Here is a 21,162-nt window from a genome sequence, read left to right on the forward strand (position 1 = left end):
ATATCTGGAATGTCACTTTCACACAAGTCAGAGTAGCCTTGAAAAAGGAGGAGGCAGAAGTGCAGGGCAAAGTCCAACCTGACTGAGATTAAATTTTTGTCTTCCTCTAAGAATGGTATCTCAAACAGAAGCTGGGTTTTATAAAAATGTAAATTTTGTTCTTGCACACCTGAATTTGTGTACTGAGAATTCATGGCTACTGTGTTCCATGTAACTGCTCCCTGAAAATAACAGCCAAAGTTTTCTGTGTTCACCACTCCTCTTCTATTGCTTTAATTCTTTCTTTAAAAGGTACAATCCTTCAATAACTTTGCTATTTAGAATGTGAATCTGGGAAGCACTCTGCCTCTTCCCATTAATAGTGATTTCATTATATCATTCCTTCTGGAAGTCCAGAATGTGGAGCACGTATAATGTCCTTCCTAGAAGGGCATCTGTGCAGCAAGGCAAATGCTAATTAGTGCTGCCTTGGCATTCAGAAGGAAGAAGAGTAGGTTGACAGTAAGGGTCATTGGATTTATGCACCATTCATATTTATTATCTGTTTTGGGGACAAGCATTGATAAAATATGACCTTGCTTAAGTTTATTAACAAACAATCATCAATGATATAGTATGGCAGTTACCCAGTGAATTATCAAGGGGCATGTCTGAGTCAATGTCTTTGGAATTTTCTAGGACTTCATGGAGATCCTGAGTTGCAGAATTTTAGAAATGCTGCCCATTTTGAGAGTTATACTGTTATTCTTGGAAAGATGTTTAAAAATTCTAAGTTACTTGGATATATTTGGAATCTGGGTGAAAAGAGAAAGAAATATGAAGTTCTAGGTAATTTATCAATGGTAGCAGCATTAGTTCCCAACCTGAGGAAAGAATGAATAATTCCCGATTTGTGTCTCATAAAAAACAAGCAAAATTTCAAGCCTCTGTGGGCCGGATATATTTTACCATGTCTTCTCTTCAACACAAGTCAACCATTGCTGAGCCATTAATCATATACTAGAAAAAGACATTCTGTGGAGTTGAAATATAATTTCCATATGAAATATAGCTATGTTTAATAGCTTCTGAGCTATGTATGTCAAATAGCTTTTGAGTCTAGCTATTCCTTCAGGAGAACACACAGCCCTACTTCTCATCAAAAATGGAAGCTCACACCCAGAATGAAAGAATAATAATAATGGCTACTGTGGCAATTATGGTGGTGCAGTTAGAATCTCTCTTCAAGGAAGAACTTGTTACTCAGCTGCAAGGGGGGCAGGGAGCTGACAGCCTCTAGCTGCTAAAGGCTTCAGGATTTATCTCCTCCTAGCTTCTGAGCTGAGGCAATGCACTTCAAGGCAGACCTCAGTCAATGACTGAACATGTGGGAGTCCTAAGGCCTGGCTACTTCTGCCCACTGTAGTAAGACTGTTCTAATCGGTAATCTTTGCTCAGGAGCTTTTCTTATTGAGTTGGTTGACACTTGGTCAGATCTAAATCATGGTTTGAGACTTGTTCTGTTCAATCCTGCTTCTTACTCTCCTTTCACATGTATCAGATATGCATTATGGTCTGAAAGCATTCCCTACCCAATCTCGCTTTCTTCCCCTTTTATATTTCACATGGAGTGTCCCCTAGCAAAACTCTTGCATTCCCATCTCAACATCTGCTTCTCAGAGGCCTAAAATGACACAGCTACTATTTACTAAGAACCTACTGTGTGAAGGAGTATATCATAGTGTGTTTGGGGAAGTTATTTAACCTCTCCTAACTGTTCTCTCATCTATAAAGTGGGGTTGTTGTAAAAATTAAATGAAATAATCTACAAAGAGTAATTTGTACAGTGCCTGGGATACAGCAAGTACTCAATAACTGGTATGTAACACTAAGAGTATTACTATGCCATATGCTAGAGTCTGTGTGAGAAATTTTTTGTTTATTACTTGTAATCCTTATTAAATATCAAATATTATTGTGCTCATTTAACATATGAGGTAACTAGTGTTCACTGAAGTTAAAATAACTTGTTCAAATTACTTTATATACTTCAACCTGGGATTCAAACTCAGCAAGTTCTGTAGAAGACAGCAATGCACACGTATGCTAGCAAAGAATCCATTGCTGTTACCTAGAATGTAAAGGAGCTCCACACCCTCTAAGGCATGGTATGTACAATCTGTAATTAATAAAAACTACTTTGGGGATTCATTCATAACTTTAAGTCTACTCTTAATTCCACCATGTACATGACATTAGAATCTATCAATGGGTGCTTAAGATCAAGAATTTGTCAAAAAAGTTCAGAAGAGCAATATATAATGCCACTGCCACGGCCTGATGAATATTGGCCAGTTATTTTATTTTATTTTTTGCACTTAATTTTATTTTTTATTTACTCGCTCCCATTCTGATGGTTGTGTTTTCGTCTTATTTATAGTTTCCTTTGCTGTGCAAAAGCTATTAAATTTCATTAGGTCCCATTTGTTTGTATTTCCATTACTCTATGAGGTGGATCAAAAAAGATCTTGCTGTGATTTATGTCAGAGTGTTCGTCCTATGTTTTCCTCTAAGAGTTTTAGAGTGTCTGGCCTTACATTTATGTCTTTAATCCATTTTGAATTTATTTTTGATCATGGTGTTAGGGAGTGTTCTAATTTCATTCTTTTACATTTTGCTGTCCAGTTTTCCCAGCACCACTTATTGAAGAGACTGTCATTTCTCCATTGTATATCCTTGCTTCCTTTGTTATAAATTAGTTGACCTGAGGTGGGTGGGTTTACCTCTGGGCTTTCTATCCTGTTCCATTGATCTATATTTCTGTTTTCGTGTCAGTACCATATTGTCTTGATGACTGTAGCTTTGTAGTATACTCTGAAGTCAGGGAGTCTGATACCTCCAGCTCCGTTTTATTCTCTCAAGATTCCTTTGGTTATTCAGGGTCCTTTGTGTCTCCTACAAATTTTTAGATTTTTTTGTTCTAGTTCTGTAAAAAATGCCATTGGGAAGTCAGCTTGACCACCACCAGTCCCTCCCATCAGGAAACTTACACAAGCCTCTTAGATAGCCTCATCCACCAGAGGGCAGATAGCAGAAGCAAGAAGAACTACAATCCTGCAGCCTGTGGAACAAAAACCACATTCACAGAAACATAGACAAGATGAAAAGGCAGAGGGCTATGTACCAGATGAAGGAACAAGATAAAACCCCAGAAAAACAACTAAATGAAGTGGAGATAGGCAACCTTCCAGAAAAAGAACTCAGAATAATGATAGTGAAGATGATCCAGGACCTCGGAAAAAGAATGCAGGCAAAGATCGAGAAGACGCAAGAAATGCTTAACAAAGACCTAGAAGAATTAAAGAAAAAACAAACAGAGATGAACAATACAATAACTAAAATGAAAACTACACTAGAAGGAATCAATAGAAGAATAACTGAGGCAGAAGACCGGATAAGTGACCTGGAAGACAGAATGGTGGAATTCACCACTGCGGAACAGAATAAAGAAAAAAGAATGAAACGAAATGAAGACAGCCTAAGAGACCTCTGGGACAACATAAAACACAACAACATTCGCATTATAGGGCCCCCAGAAGGAGAAGAGAGAGAGAAAGGACCAGAAAAATATTTGAAGAGATTATAGTCGAAAACTTCCCTAACATGGGAAAGGAAATAGCCACCCAAGTCCAGGAAGTGCAGTGAGTCCCATACAGGATAAACCCAAGAAGAAACATGCCGAGACACATAGTAGTCAAATTGGCAAAAATTAAAGGCAAAGAAAAATTATTGAAAGCAGCAAGGGAAAAACGAAAAATAACATACAAGGGAACTCCCATAAGGTTCACAGCTGATTTCTCATCAGAAACTCTACAAGCCAGAAGGGAGTGGCATGATATACTTAAAGTGATGAAAGGGAAGAACCTACAACCAAGATTGCTCTACCCAGCAAGGATCTCATACAGATTCGATGGAAAAGTCAAAAGCTTTACAGACAAGCAAAAGCTAAGAGAATTCAGCACCACCAAACCAGCTCTACAACAAATGCTAAAGGAACTTCTCTAAGTGGGAAACACAAGAGAAGAAAAGGACCTACAAAAACAAACCCAAAACAATTAAGAAAATGGTAATAGGAATATACATATCTATAATTACCTTAAATGTGAATGGATTAAGTGCATTGACCAAAAGACACAGGCTTGCTGCATGGATACAAAAACAAGAGCCATATATATGCTGTCTACAAGAGACCCACTTCAGACCTAGGGACACATACAGACTGAAAATGAGGGGATGGAAAAAGATACTCCATGCAAATGGAAATCAAAAGAAAGTTGGAGTAGCAATACTCATCTCAGATAAAATAGACTTTAAAATAAAGTTACAAGAGACAAGGAAGGACACTACATAATGATCAAGGGATCAATCCAAGAAGACGATATAACAATTATAAATATATATGCACCCAACACAGGAGCACCTCAATACATAAGGCAACAGCTAACAGCTTTAAAAGAGGAAATCGACAATAACACAAAAATAGTGGGGGATTTTAACACCTCACGTACACCAATGGACACATCATGCAAAATGAAAATAAATAAGGAAACAGAAGATTTAAATGACACGATGGACCAGAGAGATTTAATTGATATTTATAGGACATTCCATCCAAGAACAGCAGATTACACTTTCTTCTCAAGTGCGCACGGAACATTCTCCAGGATAGATCACATCTTGGGTCACAAATCAAGCCTCACTAAATTTAGGAAAATTGAAATCATATCAAGCATCTTTTCTGACCACAACGCTATGAGATTAGAAATGAATTACAGGGGAAAAAAACGTAAAAATCACAAGCACATGGAGGCTAAACAATACGTTACTAAATAACCAAGAGATCACTGAAGAAATCAAAGAGGAAATCAAAAAATACCTAGAGACAAATGACAATGAAAACACGATGATCCAAAACCTATGGGATGTGGCAAATCAGTTCTAAGAGGGAAGTTCATGGCTACACCAGCCTACCTCAAGAAACAAGAAAAATCTCAAATAAACAATCTAATCTTACACATAAAGGAACTAGAGAAAGAAGAACAAACAAAATCCAAAGATAGCAGAAGGAAAGAAATCATAAAGATTAGAGCAGAAATAAATGAAATAGAAACAAAGAAAACAATAGCAAAGATCAATAAAACTAAAAGTTGGTTCTTTGAGAAGATAAACAAAACTGATAAAATTTGATGATAGCCAGACTCATCAAGAAAAAGAGGGAGAGGACTCAAATCAAAAAAATTAGAAATGAAAAAGGAGAAGTTACAACAGACACTGCAGAAATACAAAGCATCCTAAGAGATCCAAGACTGAACCAGGAAGAAATAGAAAATATAAACAGACCAATCACAAGTAATGAAATTGAAACTGTGATTAAAAATCTTCCAACAAACAAAAGTCCAGGACCAGATGGCTTCACAGGTGAATTCTATCAAACATTTAGAGAAGAGTTAACACCCATCCTTCTCAAACTCTTCCAAAAAATTGCACAGGAAGGAACACTTCCAAACTCATTCTACGAGGCCACCATCACCCTGATACCAAAACCAGAAAAAGACACTACAAAAAAAGAAAATTACACACCAATATCGCTGATGAATATAGATGCAAAAATCCTCAATAAAATACTAGCAAACAGAATCCAACAACACATTAAAAGGATCATACACCATGATAAATTGGGATTTATCCCAGGGATGAAAGGATTCTTCAATATACGCAAATCAATCAATGTGATACACCATATTAACAAATTGAAGAATAAAAACCATATGATCATCTCAATAGATGCAGAAAAAGCTTTTGACGAAATTCAACACCCATTTATGATAAAAACTCTCCAGAAAGTGGGCATAGAGGGAACCTACCTCAACATAATAAAGGCCATATATGACAAACCCACAGCAAACATCATTCTCAATGGTGAAAAACTGAAAGCATTTCCTCTAAGATCAGGAACAAGGCAAGGATTGCACTCTCACCACTATTATTCAACATAGTTTTGGAAGTCCTAGCCACGGCAATCAGAGAAGAAAAAGAAATAAAAGGAATACAAATTGGAAAAGAAGAAGTAAAACTGTCACTGTCTGCAGATGACATGATATTATACATAGAGAATCCTAAAGATGCCACCAGAAAACTGCTAGAGCTAATCAATGAATTTGGTAAAGTTGCAGGATACAAAATTAATGCACAGAAATCTCTTGCATTCCTATACACTAATAATGAAAAATCTGAAAGAGAAATTAAGGAAACACTCCCATTTACCATTGCAACAAAAAGAATAAAATACCTAGGAATAAACCTACCTAGGGAGACAAAAGATCTGTATGCAGAAAACAATAAGACACTGATGAAAGAAATTAAAGATGATACCAACAGATGGAGAGATATACCATGTTCTTGGATTGGAAGAATCAATATTGTGAAAATGACTATACTACCCAAAGCAATCTACAGATTCAATGAAATCCTTATCAAATTACCAATGGCATTTTTTATGGAACTAGAACAAAAAATCTTAAAATTTGTGTGGAGACACAAAAGACCCCGAATAGCCAAAGCAGTCTTGAGGGAAAAAAATGGAGCAGGAGGAATCAGATTCCCTGACTTCAGACTATACTACAAAGCTACAGAAGTCAAGACAATATGGTACTGGCACAAAAACAGAAACATAGATCAATGGAAGAAGATAGAAAGCCCAGAGATAAACCCATGCACCTATGGTCAACTAATCTATGACAAAGGAGGCAAGGATATACAATGGAGAAAAGACAGTCTCTTCAATAAGTGGTGCTGGGAAAACTGGACAGCCACATGTAAAAGAATGAAATTAGAACACTCCCTAACACCATACACAAAAATGAACTCAAAATGGATTCGAGATCTAAATGTAAGACCAGACACTATAAAACTCTTAGAGGAAAACATAGGAAGAACACTCTTTGACATAAATCACAGCAAGATATTTTTTGATCCACCTCCTAGAGTAATGGATATAAAAACAAAAGTAAACAAATGGGACCTAATGAAACTTCAAAGCTTTTGCACAGCAAAGGAAACCATAAACAACACGAAAAGACAACCCTCGGAATGGGAGAAAATATTGGCAAACGAATCAACGGACAAAGGATTAATCTCCAAAATATATAAACAGCGCATGCAGCTCAATATTAAAGAAAGAAACAACCCAATCCAAGAATGGGCAGAAGACCTAAATAGAGATTTCTCCAAAGAAGACATACAGATGGCCAAGAAACACATGAAAAGTTGCTCAACATCACTAATTGTTAGAGAAATGCAAATCAAAACTACAATGAGGTATCACCTCACACCAGTTAGAATGGGCATCATCAGAAAATCTACAAACAACAAATGCTGGAGAGGGTGTGGAGAAAAGGGAACCCTCTTGCACTGTTGGTGGGAATGTAAATTGATACAGCCACTATGGAGAACAGTATGGAGGTTCCTTACAAAACTAAAAATAGTATTACCATATGATCTAGCAATCGCACTACTGGGCATATACCCAGAGAAAACCATAATTCAAAAAGATGCATGCACCCCAATGTTCATTGCAGCACTATTTACAATAGCCAGGTCATGGAAGCAACCTAAATGCACATTGACAGACGAATGGATAAAGAAGATGTGGTACATATATACAATGGAATATTACTCAGCCATAAAAAGGAACAAAATTGCGTCATTTGTTGAGACGTGGATGGATCTAGAGACTGTCATACAGAGTGAAGTAATTCAGAAAGAGAAAAACAAATATCGTATATTAACGCATGTATGTGGAACCTAGAAAAATGGTACAGATGAACCGGTTTGCAAGGCAGAAGTTGAGACACAGATGTAGAGAACAAACGTATGGACACCAAGAGGGGAAAGCCGCAGTGGGGTGGGGATGGTGGTGTGATGAATTGGGCCACTGGGATTGACATGTATACAGTGATGTGTATAAAATGGATGACTAATAAGAACCTGCTGTTTAAAAAAATAATTAAATTAAATTAAAAAAAATTTTTATAATGCCATTGGTAATTTGATAGGAATTGCATTGAATCTGTAGATTGCTTTGGGTAGTATAGTCATTTTCACAATATTGATTCTTCCAATCCAAGAACATGGTATATCTCTCCATCTGTTTGTGTCATCTTTGATTTCTTTCATCAGTGTCTTACAGTTTTCTGAGTACAGGTCTTTTACATCCTTAGGTAGGTTTATTCCTAGGTATTTTATTCTTTTTGTTGCAGTGGTGAATGGGATTGTTTCCTTAATTTCTCTTTCTGATATTTTGTTGTTAGTGTATAGGAATGCAAGAGATTTCTGTGCATTAATTTTGTATCCTGCAACTTTAACAAATTCATTGATTAGCTCTAGCAGTTTTCTGGTGGCATCTTTAGGATTATCTATGTATAGTATCATGTATCTGCAAACAGTGACAGTTTTACTTCTTTTCCAATTTGTATTCCTTTTATTTCTTTTTCTTCTCTGATTGCCATGGCTAGGACTTCCAAAACTATGTTGAAAAACAGTGGTGAGAATGGACATCCTTGTCTTGTTCCTGATCTTAGAGCAAATGCTTTCAGTTTTTCACCATTGAGAATGATGTTTGCTATGTGTTTGTCATATATGGCCTTTATTATGTTGAGGTAGTTTCCCTCTATGCCCACTTTCCGGAGAGTTTTTATCATAAATGGGTGTTGAATTTCGTCAAAAGCTTTCTCTGCATCTATTGAGATGATCATATGGTTTTTATTCTTCACTTTTTTAATATGGTGTATCACATTGATTGATTTGCATATTTTGAAGAATCCTTGCATCCTTGGGAAAAATCCCACTTGATCATGGTGTATGATCCTTTTAGTGTGCTGTTGGATTCTGTTTGCTAGTATTTTGTTGAGGATTTTTGCATGTATGTTCATCAGTTATATTGGTCCGTAATTTTCTACTTTCGTAGTATCTTTGTTTGGTTTTGGTATCAGGGTGATGGTGGCCTCGTAGAATGAGTTTGGGAGTGTTCCTTCCTCTGCAATTTTTTGGAAGAGTTTGAGAAGGGTGGTGTTAGCTCTTCTCTAAATATTTGATAGAATTCACCTGTGAAGCCATCGGGTCCTGGACTTTTGTTGGTTGGAAGATTTTTAATTACAGTTTCAATGTCATTATTTGTGATCAGTCTGTTCATATTTTCTATTTTTTCTTGGTTCAGTCTTGGAAGTTTATACCTTTCTACGAATTTGTCCATTTCTTCCAGGTTGTCCATTTTATTGGCATAGAGTTGCTTGTAGTAGTCCCTTAGGATGTTTTCTATTTCTGCAGTGTCTGTTGTAACTTCTCCTTTTTCATTTCTAATTTTATTGATTTGAGTCCTCTCCCTATTTTTCTTGATGAGTCTGGCTAAAGGTTTATCAATTTTGTTTATCTTCTCAAAGAACCAGCTTTTAGTTTATTGTTCTTTGCTATTTTCTTTATTTCTATTTCATTTATTTCTGTTCTGACCTTTATGATTTCTTTTCTTCTACTAACTTTGGGTTTTGTTTGTTCTTCTTTCTCTAGTTCCTTTAGGTGTAAGGTTAGATTGTTTATTTGAGATTTTTCTTGTTTCTTGAGGTAGGATTATATTGGTATAAACTTCCCTCTTAAAATAGCTTTTCCTGCATCCCATAGGTTTTGGATTGTTGTGTTTTCATTGTCATTTGTCTCTAGGTATTTTTTGATTTTCTCAGTGATCTCTTAGTTATTTAGTAATGTATTGTTTAGCCTCCATGTGTTTTTGTTGTTTACATTTTTTCCCCTTGTAATTTATTTCTAATCTCATAGTGTTGTGGTTTGAAAAGATGCTTGATATGATTTCAATTTCTTAAATTTACCGAGGCTTGATTTATGACCCAAGATGTGATCTATCCTGGAGAATGTTCTGTGTGCACTTAAGAAGAAAGTGTAATCTGCTGTTTTTGGATGGAATGTTCTATAAATATCAATTAAATCTATCTGGTCTATTGTGTCACTTAAAGCTTGTTTCCTTATTAATTTTCTCTCTGGATGATCTGTCCATTGGTGTAAGCGAGGTGTAAAGTCCCCCACTATTATTGTGTTACTGTCGATTTCCTCTTTTATAGCTGTTAGCAGTTGCCTTATGTATTGAGGTGCTCCTGTGTTGGTTGCATATATAATTGTTATATCTTCTTCTTGGATTGATCCCTTGATCATTATGTAGTGTCCTTCGTTGTCTCTTGTAACATTCTTTATTTTAAAGTCTATTTTATCTGAAATGAGTATTGCTACTCCAGATTTCTTTTGATTTCCATTTCCATGGAATACCTTTTTCCATCCCCTCACTTTCAGTCTGTATGTGTCCCTAGGTCTGAAGTGGGTCTCTTATAGACAGCATATATATGCACCTTGTTTTTGTATCCATTCAGTGAGCCTGTGTCTTTTGGTTGGCGCACTTAATCCATTCACATTTAAGGTAATTATTGATATGTATATTCCTATGACGATTTTCTTAATTGTTTTGGGTTTGTTTTTGTAGGTCCTTTTCTTCTCTTGTGTTTCCCACTTAGAGAAGTTCCTTTAGTATTTGTTGTAGAGCTAGTTTGGTGGTGCTGAATTCTCTTAGCTTTTGCTTGTCTGTAAAGTTTTTAATTTCTCTGTCGAATCTGAGTGAGATCCTTGCTGGGTAGAGTAATCTTGGTTGTAGGTTCTTCCTTTTCATCACTTTAAATATATTGTGCCACTCCCTTCTGACTTGTAGAGTTTCTGATGAGAAATCACCTGTTAACCTTATGGGAGTTCCCTTGTATGTTATTTGTCATTTTTCCCTTGTTGCTTTCAATAATTTTTCTTTGTCTTTAATTTTTGTCAATTTGATTACTATGAGTCTTGGCGTGTTTCTCCTTGGTTTTATCCTGCCTGGGACTCTCTGTGCTTCCTGGAGTTGGGTGGTTATATTCTTCCCCATATTAGTGAAGTTTCTGACTGTAATCTCTTTAAATATTTTCTCGGGTCCTTTCTTTCTTTCGTCTCCTTCTGGGACCCCTATAATGTGATTATTGGTGCATTTGATGTTTTCCCAGAGGTCTCTTAGGCTGTCTTCATTTCTTTTTTCTTTATTCTGTTCCAGTGCAGTGAATTCCACCATTCTGTCTTCCAGGTCACTTATCCATTTCTCTGCCTCAGCTACTCTGCTATTGATTCATTCTAGTGTATTTTTCATTTCAGTTATTGTATTGTTCATCTCTGTTTGTTCTTCAATTCTTCTAGGTGTTTGTTCTTTAATTTTTGTAGGTCTTTGTTAAACATTTCTTACATCTTCTCGATCTTTGCCTCCATTCTTTTCCCGAGGTCCTGGATCATCTCCACTATTATTATTCTGAATTCTTTTTCTGGAAGGTTGCCTATCTCCATTTTTCTGGGGTTTTTTCTTGTTCCTTCATCTGGTACATAGTCTTCTGCCTTTTCATTTTGTCTATCTTTCTGCGAATGTGGTTTTCATTCCACAGGCTGCAGGACTGTAGTTCTTCTTGCTTCTGCTGTCTGCCCTCTGGTGGATGAGGCTATCTAAGAGGCTTGTGCAAGCTTCCTGATGGGAGGGACTGGTGGTGGGTAAAGCTCAGTGTTGCTCTGGTGGGCAGAGCTCAGTAAAACTTTAATCCACTTGTCTGCTGAGTTCCCTCCCTGTTGGTTGTTTGGGCTGAGGTGACCCAGTACTGGAGGCTACAGGCTCTTTGGTGGGACTAGTGGCAGACTCGTGGAAGGCTCATGCCAAGGAGTACTTCCCAGAACTTCTGCTGCCAGTGTCCTTTTCCCCATGGTGAGCCACAGCACCCACCCCCCACGGCCTCTGCAGGAGACCCTCCAACACTAGCAGGTAGGTCTGGTTGAATCTCCTATGGGGTCCCTGCTCCTTCCCTCTGGGTCCTGTTGCGCACACTACTTTGTGTGTGCCCTCCAAGAGTGGAGTCTCTATTTCCCACAGTCCTGTCGAAGTACTGCAATCAATTCCCGCTATCCTTCAAAGTCTGATTCTCTGGGAATTCCTCCTCCCATTGCCGGACCCACAGTTTGGGAAGCCTGACGTGGGGCTCAGAACCTTCACACCAGTCGGTGGACTTCTGTGGTATAATTGTTCTCCAGTTTGTGAGTCACCCACCCAGCAGTTATGGGATTTGATTTTATTGTGATTGCGCCCCCTCGTACCATCTCATTGCGGCTTCTCCGTTGTCTTTGGATGTGGGGTACCTTTTTTGGTGAGTTCCAGTGTCTTCCTGTTGATGACTGTTCAGCAGTTAGTTGTGATTCCGGTGCTCTCGCAAGAGGGAGTGAGCGCACATCCTTCTACTCTGCCATCTTGAATGAGTCGCTATCAATTGCTGATGCCAACTCTTTTCCTCCCATCACTGGGAAGTTGACTGATTGCATCACTAAGTCCTCTTGTTACTGAACCAAACTTGGGTCTGCTCAGCCACGTGCAGTAAAGCCAGTCTAATGACTGAGTTGTGGTGAAGGTAAGTGCAGTGTTTATTATAGGGAGCCAAGCGAGGAATTCAGGAGAGCTAGTGCTCAAAAAGCCTGAACTCTGGTCAGTTATTTTTGTAGAATGGCTCCCAATTTGGGTTTGATTGATGTTTTCTGATGGTTAGATTGAGGTTATGTTTAATATTCCATAATCTTGCTATTGCTAGAAAAATTACATCAACTGAAATCACCCCCCCTCTGCCTGTCCCTGCTCCCACCCCACCCACATGACAAATGTTCAACCCCATTATCAAAAGATGCAAAAGAAATAATAATAGAAACATCATGAGCAGATGAAGCTAAAACATTATAATGCTGAAAGAATTTCTAGTGAGGTGGCAGCAATCTGAACCAAATGGCAGCTTTTGCAGCATACCTATATTATTCCTTACTTCATAGTTTTAAGATAAAAAATTCCCAGTACAATTTTAAATTATGGTACATAAAGTTTTCAAAAAGTTGATATTATGCTGTTTCTTCAGGAATGAGGTGGTGCTGGATGTGGTTGGTGTAATGGATTTAGGGGGTGGGCAGTTTTCTTAGAGACATTCTGCCAGGAAACCAGTCTCTTTCCCAAATAAATCCATGAGGTTGATTAAATAAGCCCTCCTCTATGTAAAAAGCACATGATTTACCATCTGAAGGATAATATGGCCACATTATGCCCACTGTGGCCATATTATTGGCCTTTAAGCCAACTTTAGCCAAGAGCAGTTATTGGCCTTTAAGCCAACTGTAGCCAAGAGTGGTCAGCATGACCTTACAAAGAAACAGATGACCGGTAAAGATGACCTTGTGGCCTGGTGGCAAGGGTAATATACCTCAGAACAACAGGTCTGAGCAAATCAAACCACCAAAGAGAGGGATAGTTGAAGAATGAAAATTACATCTGCAACAGAATAATATGTAATAATAAATGCATAAGTTAACATTCAGTATATTTTTGTGTGAGTTTCGTTTATTGTGAATAAATACTCTTAAGAACGTTTTTCAAGTAAAGAATTCAGTTATAGTTCTATTGCAGAAAATGGAGTCTGGATGAGCTCCAGAGACCATCAAGTCACAGTAATAGGACATAGAGACTCCCAGATGTTTGGTACCCAAAAGGGATGTTTACAAAAACACATTTTTGCAAAAGGACTGTTACATTTGCACAGATGTATGTGTGTATCTGAACAGAAAATGCACTTTGGGGAAATTAAATAAATATTGTTTGAAAAAGTGGACTTTTAAGTATGGTTATAAATCTCAAAAAGAAATAGCTTTAATTTATTGCCCATCTAGGAGAAATTCTGGGTGTACTCTTTCTGGATGTACTTTCCTCTTCATTCTTACAACTATGGCACAGGGGAGTAATTATCAGTTTGTGAATTCTACTGTGAAATGACCTAAGTGATTTCACTGGAAATCTTTCCCAGAGACTTTCCTTTGCTTTTTAAAATAATATAATTGGATGTGAAATGAATGGCTGGCACATTTTATAACATATATATTGCAAATGATGGCAGACTTGAAAGAACTAGAAGTGCCTAAATGCTATGGTTGTGCCAGTAACAGAGGCAGAGGCTCTTGGGTTTTGTGGGAATGTATTAAATTACAGAACCTTTTAAAAATGTAATAAAAAACAATGTTCATAAGGTTCCTAAAACAACTCTATATTAATCTGGCTTTTGGTAAATAAAACTCTAAGGAAAACTTCCTTCCAAATGTGAACGTGTCACAGTAAAAATATATTGACATGGAAGGAATGAAGATGAAATAAGTAATATTTTCACTTAAACACAAAGGGATTATAGTTATGATTCACTAATTAGAAACAATAACATGATTTAAAAGCTATGATGAATTTTATATGAGAGTTGTAGTAGACCAATTTATTTTGATGGATAATTGTCAAAGTAGTAAATTGAGGTTATAAACTGTGCTATATAATGTAGGATATTTGAATTCACTATGATTAAGACAGAACAAAGCAGCCAGCAGATTCTAAATAAATGATTTGATGACTATGTTGAATACTGCAAAAATCAATTAACATGGTATTATGCTTTGTCCTGTTAAATAATGTCCATTTTATAAAAGCCATAAGGCTTACTAAATTTAAGAAGTTGCTTTAGTCTTTCATAATGTCTGAAGACATTAATTAAGTAAACCATGACCATAAAAAAGAAGCATTCTAAAGCGCTTTGTGGGCCAATCTGGCTTGATAAATAATCAAAGCTTATCCTATCTCAAAGAAAATGTGGGATTATTCAAAGTTATTCATTTTTGACCCTAATTCATTCTGATGTATTGTTATTCTAACTATTCAAACATGATTTTGTAGGACAAAAAATGGAAATCATAAGATAGCTTCACATTTAAAAAAGCATATAATAGATCACATTCATGTGCCTTCTTCATTCTGCTGTTGAGATCATTAATGAAATAGTACTTCCCATGGTGTTGGACAGGGCATAATCTACTATTTGGCTGCTGGGATAGTTTCCTGATATTTGTCACCAATATTGGGCAGTTGTTCAATCAGATAAAGTGGATTAAATATTTTTAATGTGCACGAATGAAAACTCTTCTTTTTCAAAGGAATGAGAAGGTGAGAGGTAAAACTTTGTGAACATTTGTAAAGGTGGATTTACATAAAGTATACTTGATGCTTATGTTGCCAAGGTTATGGTTTTATCTACAGAAGGTATTTTTTAATTTACTTTATAATTACATTATAAAATGTTAAAGAAGAATACAGAAGTTTTGTCACTGACATGCCAGTTTTTTCCTGAGTGTCTGAGGAAAGCAAATTTTACTGGACATCTGAAATGTTGTAAAATATGAACAGTCACTGTTCTCGCTTCAGAGAGTACTATTGTTGACAAACATTTTTCCTGTAAATATTTCATCTTTCACCTATGAACTAAACATCTCATCTCCACCCTATGAATTTCCCATCTTTTTTACCTACTAGTAGCAAGAACTTGAGCAAATAATTTCATTTCAGGGCCTCATATTAGGAAATGTGTTCAATGTTCATTAGTGTTTTTCAAAATATGGGTCATTACCCCATTTGTGGGTCACAACTAATATTTTTATAAAATAAAATGGAATTGACTCAATTTGAATACAAAATATAGAGAACAAGACACAGTAAAAGGCTTGTTTGCAAATTTTGTTTCAGTTTTAAATATCTGTATGCACAGTGGGATATAAAGTGTATTCCTTAATATAAGATGGAGGCAAAAAAGCTTGACAAATACTGTTCTAAAGAATCATAAGTTCCTTCTAAGTCTAAAATGAAATTATTCTAGTTTCCAGCTCAAAAACTCTGATATTGACCTCTTTTAACCTTATGTCATATGGTTTATTGCCTGACAGACAACAGTAGCCAGCTATTGAGTTGGCCAAAAAGTGCCTTCGGTTTTTTAAGTAAAAATAAAAAACACATTTTTCATTTTCACCAAGACTTTTATTGAACAAAGTATTCACCCTTTTGTTCCACTACCTTCTGCCATTTTTCAGGCAACTTCATAATTTCATCTTCCCCATACTTTTTATCTTTTTGAGCAAAGAACTGTTCCAGGTGCCTTTTATGGTCTTCCAGGGAATTGAAATTTTTTCCATTAAGAGAATTTTGTAAAGACCAAAATAAATGGAAATCTGAAGGTGCAATGTCTGGTGAATATGGCAGATGAATGAGAACTTCCCAGCCAAGCTAAGTTTTTGCCTGGTGATCAAAGAAACATGCAGTCTTGCGTTATCCTGATGGAAGGTTATGCGTTTTCTGTTGACTAATTCTGAATGCTTTTTGTCTAGTGCTGATTTCAGTTGGTCTAACTGGGAGCAGTACTTTTTGGAATTAATCATTTGGTTTTCTGGAAGGAGCTCATAATAGAGGACTCCCTTCCAATCCCACCATATACACAACATCACCTTCATTGGATGAAGACCGGCCTTTGGTGTGGTTGGTGGTGGTTCATTTCACTTGCCTCACAGTCTCTTCTGTTCCACGCTCTTGTACAGTATCCACTTTTCATTGCCTGTCACAATTTGTTTTAAAACGGAACGTTTTCGTTACGTTTAAGTAGAGAATCACATGCGGAAATATGGTCAAGAAGCTTTTTTTCACTTAACTTAGGTGGAACCCAACCATCAAAGCGATGAACATAACCAGGTGGGTGCAAATGATTTTCAACGCTTGATTTGGATATTTTGAGTGTGTTGGCTATCTCCCCCGTGGTATAACACTGATTGTTCTCAATTAATGTCTCAATTTGATCGCTATCAACTTCAACGGGTCTACCTGCCTGTGGAGCATCATCCAGTGAGAAATCTCCAGCACGAAACTTCGCAAACCACTTTTGACATGTTCAATCACTCACAGTACCTTCTCCGTACACTGCACAAATCTTTTTTTTTGCGTTTCAGTTGAGTTTTTACCTTTTTGAAATAATATGCCGAAAATGGTGCTTCTTTCCTTCCATCTTCAATGTTAAAATGGCTACAAAAAAATTCACCTATTTTGATGTCTTTTTTTAAACACGCTGATGTGACAGCTGTCATGTGCAATCTAACAAAATTTTTTCAATGAAGTTAAAGACAACTAAGTGCTACTAGAGCCATCTTATGGAAAAAACCGAACGAACCTTTTGGCCAACCCAATACAAGGGCATTTGGTTAAAGTGAGTGAAAAATATTTACTCCCTCAATTAGTTGTACTCGTTATACCCATTGTAAGTCATTAAAAGACAACTTCTTGGGCTTTCACGCACTCTGGGTAAATGCCAGACCTAAGGCAGATAGGAGTTTGCCATGTTTGAGAAATAGAAATAGGTGAGAATGGTAGGTATCTAGTAAAAGGAGACAGAATGGTAGGAGATGAAGTAAATCATGGTAAAGTGTTTAGAGTATATTTTTACTGCCAGGGGAGCCATTTGAAAGCTGTAAGCAGAGGACTTCTGTGGCCTTTTTTTTTAAGACCAGTAGGATCGCTGTATAGAAAATAGATTTTTACACAGCAAGAATGAAACTAAGAAGGTTAAAAGACTATGACAGTCATTCAGGTGAGAGATGGTTGTGGCTTCTATTAACGTAGTAGCAGTGGAGATGAAAAAATATAGATGGATTTGGGGAAAGTTTTGGAAGCATACAATACAGAATTTGCTAATAGACTGGATATAGAGGGCTTGGCAAAGAAGGGAATCAATGATACTTCCTAGAATTTTAGTTGCGATGGGGAAGAGCAAGTTGGGGGGCATGGTGATGGGGAAGAGCAAGTTGGGGGGCATGGTGGCAGGAATCCAGACTTCTGTTTGGGAGATGTTAACTTTGACATACATTTTAGGCATCTAAATGAACACTTCAAGAAAGTAGAACTGGATTTCAGGGGAGAAGTAAGGACTGCTGGATTTTATGCATTTGGGCATCATCAACATATAAACAGTATTTATAGCCACAGGATTGCTACTTCCATAAGCGTGTCATGCAGTGTCTCTTTTATTCTTGATAACAATTCAAGGGATATATTTTCTTTTTATATCGATATGATTAGCTTCTTTCTATATCTGATCAACTCCTGTGCTCAGAGATACATAGGCTAACTGTCAAGCAGCTACTAAATGGTGGAGCCTGGATTCAGATCTGTCTGACAGAGTTCTTGTTCTTTCCATTACACCAGGTTGTTTTACTGAAGTATTAGAATATGTGAATTTCTGAGTGGAGGATTTTTAATTTTTTTGAATGAAGGTTTTTTTTTAAAGGTCTGTCTAGTCTAGAGAGAACAAACTTCATTCAGAATCTAATCCAAGTTTATAAATTCAGTAGTCTTTTCTATCCTTATGCAACTTCCCTTGGGCAGGTGCCACTGATAGTTCCTTTTTTTTTTTCTTTTTAACTCTACTCCTTTGGCATGTGGGATATGACTCTCTGTTTTCCTTTTTTCTCATATGTTGATTTTCTCTTCTTCACTGACCCTTAACTATACGTGTTATGCAGGAATTTTTAGACTTCTTTCTTCACTTTACATATTCCCCCTTTACATTTTTATGTTCTCATTGCTTCAAATACTAAATATACCCTTATGACCCTCAAATTTTTTGCTTCCACTCCAGACATTTTTTCCCTAGCTCTATCCAACCAGGTCCAAAGGTTTCTGAAAGCAATTAGCCTGGAGTCTCCCCCGTGCGAATAAAGAGGAGCGAAGTGTAGGGGCTGTGATTAATTCATCTACTTATAATCATTTACATATCGGCTGCTTTTATGGAGTTTAAAAAATAGAGTGGCAAGCAGACAGTGATCCACGGGGAGCGTTAACTAAGGGTCTGGATTGGCACGAAGCCATTCATGTGAACATAAAGAAGTCCTCGGCCACAGGAACATAACTTGCAAAGCAGAATTCTGCTTAGTTCCTCAAAGAGATTTAACCAAAAATTTTTGAAGTGTATCAGCTCAGCCGAACATTAAAAAGGAAATCGAAGGCGAATCCCATCACGGAAGGAGGAAAGTTGGGGACAGATAACGGGTTCGCGCAGAACGTTGCATTGCAGCAGGTCATGAAAAGAACAAGGTACCGATTAGGGGGTGGGAAGAGAATGAATACACCTATGTAGAAAAAAGTGAAAAGCCGGGAGTGGCACACATTAAAGACCCAGAATTTGTTAAGAATCCACGGTAAAACAGACATCTCACCCCAAACCGGCTCCAGCGGCTCCGGCTCCAGCGGCTCCGGCTCCAGCGGCTCCGCCCCCGCGTCCTCACAGACCTTAAGCGCGGCGCACCGCCCAGCTCTTCCCGCCCCCTTTCCCGACTGCCCCTTGGCAGAGCCGCGTGCACGTGTGCGGCGGATCCCGCCCCCTCCGCGCTCTTGGCCAATGAGAAATGGTGTCGTAATTCGCCACCGCCTGGTCTCGGGTCGTGTGACCACGTCTCCCCGCCCTCTCGCCCGGTTGCCTCCAGGTTCTGAGAAGATGGCGAAGGTCTCAGAGCTTTACGATGTCACTTGGGAAGGTAACTGCTGCCGGGGCGGGCGCGGAAAGACCAAAAGCCGTGGGAAGAGGTTCGGAAGTACCTGCTGCCCTCGGAGAGCTGGGTTCTCCGGTCTCCCTTCGGCATTGGACCGGCAGAGCTGAGGTGGTGGCTGAGGTGGAGGTTGAGGCTGACCCCTTCCTTGGCCCGGCCACCGACTGGGGTCTGCGGTGTTCCCCACCTCTTGCGCCAATAGGCTGACCGACCGTCCTACCTCCGCGCCAGTCCAACGGCCCAGGGTAGCTTCCATTGTAAGGCGGCCGGGACCTGGGGCTAGGGTTGTCATACGTTTCCTGCGGCTGCTGGGCGGCGCGGAGGAGGCGGGATAGTTGCCTGCAGAAGCGTCTTTGCAGCCGAGAAATACATGGCCTGTACAGGCCTTTGAAGTGCTCTGGAAGGGTTACAGTTCTATGTAGTAAAGGTGTGTGAAAAACCCGTGAACATACCTGATTCTTCTTCATGCCAGTTTACATTTCATTCTCTCTTCAAAACTGGGTTTCTGATTTCTCCCCTTGTTAATTATTCCCTGTCCCACTCTCCCTCAAAACACATTTACACACACTTTCTTCTTATTCCCTACCAGTAATTCCTTTTCTGAAGGGGAAGTACCTCTGGTTTAATCTGAGGTGGAGTTTGTCTTTAAATTTGGAAGCAGCCAAACTTTGGACGAATTCTGTAAGAGATTTTCCTTTCTTAAAAACTTTCGTGGGAGGCATGCATGCTTAAGAGAAGAGCCTTGAGTTTCTCTAAGGCATGAAATTTGTGTAATCGAAATTTATATTCCCAACATTTCACAGTAGACTTCAGTAGCTTATTTGTTCGGATATTTAAACAATGGCCTGATAACACGTGGACTGAAAATTATATTGATTGTTCAGTGGTGAGTAAATCTTTCCAGTATTACAAAGTTGAAAACAATAATGGGAAAAGGTAAAATTCTTTTATACTGGAAGTGAATTCAGTGATTTATTATTGTTTTTGTGGCTTCTAGCACACTGTGAACCGCAGTGTTTCTACCTGTACTGGGGAATCCATTATATTAAAAGTATTAAGTTCTTAGTACTAGATCTTGGAGACAGCAAATTAAGTAACACAGTCCCTACCTTCAGGGAGTTCATAGTCAAATGGAGAAAGACAGACTTGTAAAATGGTTTTAAAAGGCTTGTGTCAGGGTATATTCCTTCAGTAGATACGTGGCTGTTATTTTTAATGCTTTTAAGATATGTTTCAAATATTTCATGGTTTTTGCTATTTGGAAAGTATGTTCAATATAAGTTTTTCAGATGATAGTGTTGTGTAGAATGGTAGGGAATGAGTAGGTGTGTAACTACCAGCAGACAAGGTAATTTAAGTAATTTGGACCTTACCCTGTGGACATTCTAAAGATGAGTGACATAATTAGATTTAGATTAATCAATAATAACTACTTCACAAGATTGTTGAGGAACAAAAGGGAAAACATATGTTAAAGTGCTTTTAAACTATTAAATACATATAAAAAGATGATCTGGCTCCTGCCTGTGTCTCCAGCTTTATCTTAAGCTACTCTTCCCCTTGCTCTATGAGCTGGCCACGCTGGCTTTTGTTGAA

General features: G+C 37.9%; 1 protein-coding gene and 1 long non-coding RNA gene across 3 annotated transcripts in view; one reads left to right on the forward strand and one right to left on the reverse strand.

The window, feature by feature from the left end:
- LOC133077417 (uncharacterized) overlaps window positions 1–19,277 on the reverse strand; it is a 66,843-nt gene extending 47,566 nt beyond the window's left edge. For both annotated transcript variants that reach the window (XR_009697717.1, XR_009697718.1), the window contains exon 1: window positions 19,237–19,277. This is a non-coding gene — a long non-coding RNA (uncharacterized LOC133077417). The remainder of the gene's footprint in view (window positions 1–19,236) is intronic.
- A 214-nt stretch (window positions 19,278–19,491) lies between these two features.
- Window positions 19,492–21,162, forward strand: part of EMC2 (ER membrane protein complex subunit 2) — a 51,169-nt gene continuing 49,498 nt past the window's right edge. Inside the window, exon 1 of the mRNA XM_061171599.1 lies at window positions 19,492–19,554. Coding sequence (XP_061027582.1) covers window positions 19,515–19,554 — 40 coding nt within the window. The 5' untranslated portion in view covers window positions 19,492–19,514. The remainder of the gene's footprint in view (window positions 19,555–21,162) is intronic.

This window comes from Eubalaena glacialis, chromosome 17 (assembly GCF_028564815.1).
Source record: "Eubalaena glacialis isolate mEubGla1 chromosome 17, mEubGla1.1.hap2.+ XY, whole genome shotgun sequence".
Lineage (NCBI taxonomy): Eukaryota > Metazoa > Chordata > Mammalia > Artiodactyla > Balaenidae > Eubalaena > Eubalaena glacialis.